The sequence below is a fragment of the Vicugna pacos genome, chromosome 9, assembly GCF_048564905.1.
Source record: "Vicugna pacos chromosome 9, VicPac4, whole genome shotgun sequence".
Classification (NCBI taxonomy): Eukaryota; Metazoa; Chordata; class Mammalia; order Artiodactyla; family Camelidae; genus Vicugna; species Vicugna pacos.
The window spans coordinates 10,530,345-10,538,244 of record NC_132995.1 but is presented as its reverse complement, the minus strand read 5'-3'; the positions used below and the strand labels follow the sequence as shown (position 1 = coordinate 10,538,244).

The 7,900-nt window shown below is 53.3% G+C and overlaps 2 protein-coding genes across 8 annotated transcripts; one reads left to right on the top strand and one right to left on the bottom strand.

Moving 5' to 3' along the window:
- Positions 1 to 1,008: 1,008 nt before the first annotated feature.
- On the bottom strand, positions 1,009 to 4,857 carry PRR19 (proline rich 19). Of its 4 annotated transcripts, XM_072966994.1 has the most exons (5): positions 4,721 to 4,857; positions 4,156 to 4,370; positions 2,875 to 3,334; positions 1,640 to 2,264; positions 1,009 to 1,554 (listed from the first exon to the last, which is right to left on the bottom strand). In XM_072966994.1, the coding sequence occupies exons 4-5, from the start codon at positions 2,256 to 2,258 to the stop codon at positions 1,082 to 1,084; spliced, it is 1,092 nt and encodes a 363-aa protein (XP_072823095.1). In that variant the 5' UTR covers positions 2,259 to 2,264; positions 2,875 to 3,334; positions 4,156 to 4,370; positions 4,721 to 4,857; the 3' UTR covers positions 1,009 to 1,081. The 4 variants fall into 4 exon arrangements, with proteins under 4 accessions (XP_072823095.1, XP_072823096.1, XP_072823097.1 ...); XM_072966995.1 differs by lacking the exon at positions 2,875 to 3,334; XM_072966996.1 differs by lacking the exons at positions 2,875 to 3,334; positions 4,156 to 4,370 and having other exon boundaries at positions 4,721 to 4,853.
- Positions 4,627 to 7,319, top strand: PAFAH1B3 (platelet activating factor acetylhydrolase 1b catalytic subunit 3). 4 transcript variants are annotated; one of them, XM_015243026.3, is made up of 6 exons: positions 4,628 to 4,779; positions 5,163 to 5,256; positions 5,436 to 5,525; positions 6,213 to 6,329; positions 6,408 to 6,530; positions 6,983 to 7,319. In XM_015243026.3, exons 2-6 carry the CDS (start codon positions 5,179 to 5,181, stop codon positions 7,271 to 7,273), a joined length of 699 nt encoding a protein of 232 aa, XP_015098512.1. In that variant the 5' UTR covers positions 4,628 to 4,779; positions 5,163 to 5,178; the 3' UTR covers positions 7,274 to 7,319. The 4 variants fall into 4 exon arrangements, with proteins under 4 accessions (XP_072823098.1, XP_015098512.1, XP_072823099.1 ...); XM_072966998.1 differs by lacking the exon at positions 4,628 to 4,779 and adding an exon at positions 4,787 to 4,805; XM_015243027.3 differs by lacking the exon at positions 4,628 to 4,779 and adding an exon at positions 4,874 to 5,036.
- Positions 7,320 to 7,900: the final 581 nt, after the last annotated feature.

Sequence of the window (7,900 nt, the reverse complement as noted above, 5' to 3'; positions counted from 1 at the left end):
TAACGTTTAAAAATTGTATACAAATTTTAAAAATTTAAATGTATAATTTTAAAAAACTTTTTAAGTTAAGAGGCCAAGCAGGAAGCACAAGTGCATGAAATACTTTTAACAGACACTGTAAGCCCCATGAAAAAGGGGCCTCTGCTACTTGTCTTAAGGCAGTTGTTGAGGAGGAATAGTAGGTCTGCTGCCAGATCCTTTTTCTTTCTTCGTTTTTTTTTTTTTTTGAGAGAAACTAGAAATGTGTTGGGTTTTTTTTTTTTCAAGCAAACCATCTGATTTGTAACAGTAAGCAATTGATTCAAAAATTTAAAATATATTGTAGGCCAAAGAAAAAATTCTCTGGGCCATATCCAAGCCTCTTCAGCCATTCCTGCCCTGATCCTGTACACACAGTTTCTGTGCCCACCAGACCAGAAGCCTCCCAAAAGCAGGGCCCAGATGTGACTCACCCTAGGTCCCAGCATGACCTCGGGATACAAGCTGAATGAAAACGGTCCCACAACCCCTATTTGCCCTCCTCCAAGCCTTGTACCTGCTCTTCCATAGAACATTTCTAGCACTGCCTGAAATGTTCTTTTCCTCTTCTACTAGCAGTTGCTACCAAACTCAAAAAATACAAGGGTCTTGTGTCAACTCCTCTATGAAGACCTCTCTCATCAGCAGGACAGTCATCACTCCCTTCTTGGTCTATCCCAGGTCTCTCTCAGATGCAACGACTGGGGCTGGAACTGTCTGTGCTCACCACTGGACTGGGCATCCCCTGGGAACACAGACTCAAGTCTCACTCAATCTGGGGCCTCAGCATCACCAGAGCTCAGAGTTGGGCACATAGTTGGCCTCAGTGAGTGGATGTGTTAGACTGACTGAAGCCCCAGGTTTCCCCAACCTGCTGGCCTCTGGGGCCCTAGGAAGGTGACAAGTGACAGTACCTTCCCCTCCACTTTGGACCTAGAACTCAGAGCTAAGGAAAGCTGCTCTCCTGGGCTATTCACTAAATATCAAGAGGACCACAAAGTAGGTATTTTATTGAAGTGATTAGAATGTGGGATTTCTGCCCCCAACCTAGCCTCAGCCCCCTTCAGTACAGTCTCATGGGTGGAAAGGACCAGGCCTCTGGGCTGCTCTGGGCTACCACCCAGGAGAGGCTGGGCAGGGGGGCAGGGGGGCTGGGGCTCCAGTCCAGGGCAGAGGTCCTGGGCAACAAGGGTGATGGTGGCTGAGGCAGGAGTTGTGGTGGGCCAACCCCCCAGGGCCGGGGAGGGGGTGGTGTGGCTACCAGCCAAATACTTTTCAGCAGATCAAAAGCTGTTGGGGGGCCCCAGGCCGTCTCCGATGGTGAAGGCAATGAGGACAATGGGGGTAGCCAGGGACATTTCGGTGGTGCCAGGCTCACCCTGTGCACAGTAGGAGTGCTGCAGGTGTGAGGCATGGTGAAGTTGAGCTCCTTTGTCTCCTTTTGCCTCCTCTGCCTCCCCTCCCTTGGGGCCTGCTCAGGGCTGTTGATCCAGGAGGGTGTCATCCTTCGTTCCTCAGGGCCCCCAGGCTTGGTCCCTGGCATAGAGGAAAGAAGCATAGGGGACAGATGAACTAGCGCAGACAAAGGGAAGGGAGTACAGGGGACAGGAGGTGGGCTCACCTGGCAAGGGTGGCTGGCAACTCCGGAGCACCAGGGTAAGGTCAGGCACACAGCCGTGGCAGGCCTGTAAGGTGCTCACGATGACATCCCTGGCCTCTTGTACTAGATTTCTCCTGGGGAAGGCCTGTGGCAGAATTAGCTGGCATTGCAGCTCTCCCAGCAGCTGCTCCAAGTCAGGGAACTGTAGGGGACTAGGTGGGCCTGGGCCCGAGCCTCCAGGCACCTTGTTCTCCTTGCCCCTTGACTGTGGGGCTGGTTCTTGGGCCCTGCCTGGGCTTGGGGAGAACTTAGTGGGGAATGCAGGGGTCCTTGGCTCCAGGGACCCACTGCTAAGCAGTCGAGCAACGTCCAGAGATTTCACCTCATGGCTGAAGAGACCCCGGTGCTCTCGGCTCAGCCGGCCCTGGGTTATGACCACAAGCTTGGGGGCAGCAGGAGCCACAGAATTCCGGAGGAACATATGTGGATCCCAACTGGCCAGAGGAGGATCTTGATGGGCCAATGACTGCCGACTGCCCACCAGAGCCTCATTACGCTCCCGCCTGGTCTTCCGACGGCGGACACGACCAGGTTTCTCAGGCCGCTGGAAAGTCTTGGGGGCTGGCCCCCTGGGGTCCATGGCACCCTGTAAGATAAAGATAGGGTGGTCATCAGCATGTAGATAAGTCAAGGACCTAAAAGTGAGTAGTGAAAAGAGGAGATGGTTTGGGGTGAGATGGAAGTATTATTTAGAGAGACAAGGTGAAAGAAAGGGATCAGCAGAGAGCCAACTGGAAAAGGCTTAGTCAGGTGTAAGGTCAGGGAAAAGGCAGAGTCATAGGGGTAGGATAGGGTCAAGGGAGTCACACTGAATGAGAAGATTTGTCAAGGGATAGAGAAAGAGTTAGAGGGAACAGGGATGTGAGGAAACATCGAGAAGATGGGGGATGCGAAAGGGATCATGATATTGGAGGGGTCTGGTGAACCAGAAGGGATTTTGAACAGAGGAGAAATCCAGAGGTAGAGGAGATACTGGAGAATACAGAAGGTGGAGAGATGGTAGAGAGAGAAAGGCAGGAAAGAGGATGTAAGTTGGGGAGACAGAGAAAACCTCGGGAGAACAGAAAGGGCAACAGAGGAGCTATCAGGGACTGAGGCCTCGTCAAGGACGGTCCAGGAAACAAGGCAGGTTGGGCCAGGTGAGGTAAGGATGAGGGTACGATTGGTGGGGGCAGGTTGGGGGAGGGGCACCTCACCTTCTGCTGCCCCAACGAATCCCGCCCTCTGCCTACTCCACGTGGCTGTGGGGTACAATGGCTTCTTTTCCGTGGTGACCCCAGCTTTTGTCGCGCCCGATACTCTTCCGGGTCTCATGCGCCCGCGCATGCGCGTGCCCCTCCCACACCCTTCGTTTTTCCTGCTCTGGAGAAGAGCAGACCCAGGGGCACGTGCCAGCGGCCCAGAGTGCCGGTTATAGTCCCTCCTCCCCTCCCCAGCCTCACTTTCGGAAACCTCTTTCATTTGTCCTTAAGTACCTCCCTTTCACCAATTGGCTGTGAGGTCCATTAGGCCCGCCCCCTTCCTCAATGCTGATTGGTTTAGACATCTACTGGCGGACTTTCTCTCAGCAGCATGAGATGAGACGAAGCGAAGGGAGAGAAGGGCCACGGTAGCCTCTATAAGCAGCCAGTCTCCACACAGTCACAGACTTTATCCCTAGAGAATCAGTACAGTGTTGTCATTCAAAGCTAGGATCCAGAACTAGACTACCCAGGTTCAAATGCCCAGATTAGCACATTTGAGCTCTGTGACCCAGGAAAAGTATGTAACTGCTCAGAGCTTCAGTCTTCCTAATCTGTAAAATGAAGTTGTTAGCTCCTTCTTACAATTGCTGTAAATATGAAATGAACCAACATCTAATTTGAAACAGCGCTTGGTGAATGGGTGCCTCAAAGCTTTGTTTCTCACTTGTCCCCTCAGACTTTCGAATCAAGCTATGCCGGGGTATTCCCCATACCCTAGTAAGCTATATTACCTGTGTAAACTTTCAAAGCCTAACTCCTCAGATACTACTTCTAGGAAACCTTTCACCCTCAGAGTCCTTCTCTTCCTCCTCCCGCAGAAGTCCCCTGTACCTTCCTTAATCACAACTTTGATTCTTCCTGCAGCTCTGTGTCTGGATCTGCCTCCCCCAACATGGTAGGACAAGACCATGGGTCAGGATCTGACCCATTCATTTAAAATTCATTCAGGAAGTACTTGTGAACTTGTGAACAGCCATAGTACTTGGTACTATGACTCAGGTCCTGTTCCAGGCAAGTGAATTGTAGCAAAATATAAACACAGTAAATAAGATTGATCTCTAAATCTTAGTATCAGCCTACCTAGAAGGAATAAATAGGTAGGAAGATCCCACCTGGGAGAGGAGCTACAGGAATATAATCAGGACGTTAGGGGGGTGTGGGACCCCCACCTGGTCCCCCAGAACAGGGAGTTCTGGGAAGATCTGAAGTCTGAGATTAATTTGGGGCAGAGACCTTAGGTGATCTTGGTTGTGCATGTTTCAGAGCGCAGAAACAACCAACTGACGTTGTTGGACAGCCATAGGTTTAGAGAAGGAAGCAGAGGCCACAGATCTGTAAGATGAGCCGTGCGGGAGGGGCGCCAGGCTGGACTTGGGCCTTGCAGCATCTCTAATTTCCTTTGTCTTTCTGTATCTTCTACTACCCTCTTTGCAGGGTCAGTGATATATCTGTAATGCAGACATGTAGTTTAGATTTTATGCCATAAAAACTGGTGGTTTTGAGGAGGGGAGGCCCATGAGCAGATAGGCTCACTAAAGTCCTGGCACTGTCTTATGGTGTCTCCTTACAGTTGAGCCTCTAATTTTCACATTTTGCCATCTTCCTTTTCTCTCCCCCACGTCAAAAGAAAATGGGAGCGTCCCCTCCTAGCCAGGTACGTATGAGCCACCCCCTCAAGGGATCCAAAAATGGACCCGTCCACTCATTCCCCTCCCCCCACCACGTGAATGGCGCGCGCGCGCGCGCGCACACACACAGGCGCGGGCGCGCAGGTGGTCCCCTTCCGCACTTTACTCGCCCTATAGCAAATGGTTTCTTCCCCCGCTTAATTTTCCCCGTCTTCTCTTGGCCTTTCAGGTAGTTCGCTCCTCCCCGTGACGCCGGTAGGGTGGTTTCTTCCTCCTCCCCTCCACGGGTACTGGACGGTCTCGCCTCCCCCATACCCCAGGTGCCGGGATGCGCTAGCTGCAGCCGCGGCCGGAGAGTGAGCGGCCCGGGCAGGAAGCGCCGGGCGAGCCCACTGCGCGGCCGCCGTAGGGGAAGCACGGCTTCCCAATTCCACCTCCCCTCCTCCTAAGTGAAGGTTTCCGCCCCAGGAGAGGAGGCGGCGCCCGGTATCGGCCGTCACCCTCGGCTGGATTGCAGGCTTCGGGACCGTCCATTGTTGCCTGAGGGTGGGCGTGGCGGCGCCACCTCCTCCGGAAACACTCTTGGGCCCACTGTGCTCGCTCATCCTGCAGGAGCTGCGGCGCCAAGATGAGCGGAGAGGAGAACCCAGCCAGCAAACCGACGCCGGTGCAGGACGTGCAGGGAGACGGGCGCTGGATGTCCCTGGTGAGCGACCCCTCCCGCAAAACTCTGGAGTCCGGGGCGGGGACGGGGGGCGGAGTGGGTGCCACTCTCACTCCGTGATTAGGAAACTGAGGGCAGCTGGGGTGGTGCTGCCTAAGGAAGCGGGGCAGGTCAGGCCCAGCAGCGCGCGTGCCATTGACTCCCCCTTTACGTCCCCAAAGCACCATCGGTTCGTAGCCGACAGCAAAGATAAGGAACCCGAAGTCGTCTTCATCGGGGACTCCTTGGTCCAGCTAATGCACCAGTGCGAGGTGAGACCAGTCCCCCTCCTTCTGCCCCACCCAGGCCTGTGCCCTCACTGACACACCTGGACCGGATCTCAGGCCAGGCGATGTATGGCGTACGCGAAATAAACTCAGGTAGCCGTAGGGCACTCAGAGTCTCAGTGTAAGGTGCCACATTCTGCTGAGAAGGAAGTGTGTGTCCTGGCTTTGTCACATTGGGTTTGTGTATTGTGAGGCTTTAAATGAAGCTTTTTTGTAAGATTGCCTAAGATGAGACTCTTTGTTTGCTTAAACTAGTAGTGCACAGCCTTAATGGATTTCCGCAAGGCTATAGCTGTTTCCACAAAGTGGAGGTTACTGTAATAGCTCTCCACTAGGGAGGCTCAATTATGGTATCTTTCCACAAAGTGAGGTTAAACCATGGATTCCCTCAAAGTGAGGTTCAACTGGAATATTGTTGGTTCGATGCATGGCTCAAGCAGAATGGGTTTCCATAAAGGGAGTCTTGCTTCTATGGGTTTTCGTGAAAGTGAGATTATAATGGGTTTGCATAAAGTTAGGTTTGACCATATTGGGGTTTGCTCAAGGTGAGATTTAACCAGACTGCTTCCGTAAAGCAAGGGTCTTTCCATGATGACATTTGGTCAACACTTGGACAGAGGTGGTGGTCTATGCTGACGATGCCCCTGTGCCCACGGCACTTCTTGCCCACAGATCTGGCGGGAGCTCTTTTCGCCTCTGCACGCACTTAACTTTGGCATTGGCGGTGACAACACGCAGCACGTGCTGTGGCGTCTGGAGAATGGGGAGCTGGAACACATACGGCCCAAGGTGAGCAGGGCTTGGGTGGGCAGCTAGAGCACCGTTAGCCTGCTGCCTCACCACTGCTTCATGCGTCACTTTCCACAGATTGTGGTGGTCTGGGTGGGTACCAACAACCACGGGCACACTGCAGAGCAGGTGACTGGAGGCATCAAGGCCATTGTGCAACTGGTGAATGAGCGGCAGCCCCAGGCCCGGGTCGTCGTGCTGGTGAGAGAGTGGGATGGTGGGGGAGGAAGAAAGGCAGTGGTCTGGGACCCTTTGAGGTGTAGCCACAGCTCCACAATTCTGAGCATCTTGGCACGGAGCAGTGGCCTTCAGGCAGAATCTCACGTCGGCACTTGCTACACCCATCAGAGTGGCTGTGGTTAAAAGGACACATTTAGGGACTAATTAGCCCATTTTGCCCAAGGGAAAAACTCAAAATACTTAAATAGCCAAAAGTTGTCAGGCGTTCTCAGGGCAAATCTAGACTTCATCACTTCTAGAAGGTTCTTGCTGAATGAGATCTCAGACCTGGTTTCAGGAAGTACGTTTCTAAACCCCGGTTTTTCATCCCTGGTGTATTCTACAGCTGGGGGGTGGAAAACAGTTTGGCACAGAGAACAGGATACCCAGATGCTGGTAGGCAGCCTCCTTACAATGCTTGGTACCTTCTCCAGGGCCTGCTTCCTCGGGGCCAGCACCCCAACCCACTTCGTGAGAAAAACCGACGGGTGAATGAGCTGGTACGGGCAGCATTGGCTGGCAACCCTCGGGCCCACTTCCTGGATGCAGACCCTGGCTTTGTGCACTCAGATGGCACCATAAGCCACCATGACATGTATGATTACCTGCATCTGAGCCGCCTGGGCTACACACCTGTTTGCCGGGCCCTGCACTCCCTGCTTCAGCGTCTGCTGGCCCAAGACCAGGGCCAGGGTGGTGTCCCCTTGCCAGAGCCCACACCCTAAGCATCTGCCTTCCTGCAACATTAAATTTTCATTCTTCAGTCTCCAATTTTCTGCTCTATGGTCAAGCCTGTCTGGGTACCTCAACCTCAACGCTTATGTCTGTGACCCTGCAGCTATGTCCAAGGCAGGCCTCACCAATCCATCAACAGTCAGATTTCTACTATCACAGTAGTGCTGCAGGCAGGCAGTACCAATGAGTAGAACACTAGGTGAAACTAGTTTGCCAACACAACCCTACAGGATCAAGGTCAAGCAAGAATTCTGGGTGATTCAATAGTCAAAGCCCACCCAAATCTGCCCTCCTGTCTGCACATGCTCTTTCCCCTGGCTGGAACTTGACGGTATTCTGGTCCTGGCTTAGATGTGACTTCTTGTGGAAGCTTCCTGACCTTCCCACCCCCAGCAGTCATCCCTCTACACAGGGTATGGTTATCGTTCTCCCAAGAGCATGTCCACAGGCTGTGATAGACAGGCAGAAAGCAGGAGAGCTTCCTCTGGCCTGGCTGCAGTGCCAGCTCAGGCCACGTGGGGGCAGCAAGAGTCACCGAGGACAGCGCAGTTCTCATGGCCAACTGGCCTCCCCCACCCACTGCCACCTCTGGCTCAGACCTATCAGGTCCAACTGGA

What these genes read in the sequence shown, in the direction of transcription:
- PRR19 (XM_072966994.1), bottom strand. Translation starts at nt 2,258, where the DNA reads ATGGACCCCAGGGGGCCAGCCCCCAAGACTTTCCAGCGGCCTGAGAAA. An exon ending in TTGCCAGCCACCCTTGCCAG is followed by an intron (nt 1,555 to 1,639) that starts GTGAGCCCACCT and finishes CCTCTATGCCAG; the next exon opens with GGACCAAGCCTGGGGGCCCT.
- PAFAH1B3 (XM_015243026.3), top strand. Translation starts at nt 5,179, where the DNA reads ATGAGCGGAGAGGAGAACCCAGCCAGCAAACCGACGCCGGTGCAGGAC. An exon ending in AGCTAATGCACCAGTGCGAG is followed by an intron (nt 5,526 to 6,212) that starts GTGAGACCAGTC and finishes TCTTGCCCACAG; the next exon opens with ATCTGGCGGGAGCTCTTTTC. An exon ending in AGGCCCGGGTCGTCGTGCTG is followed by an intron (nt 6,531 to 6,982) that starts GTGAGAGAGTGG and finishes TACCTTCTCCAG; the next exon opens with GGCCTGCTTCCTCGGGGCCA.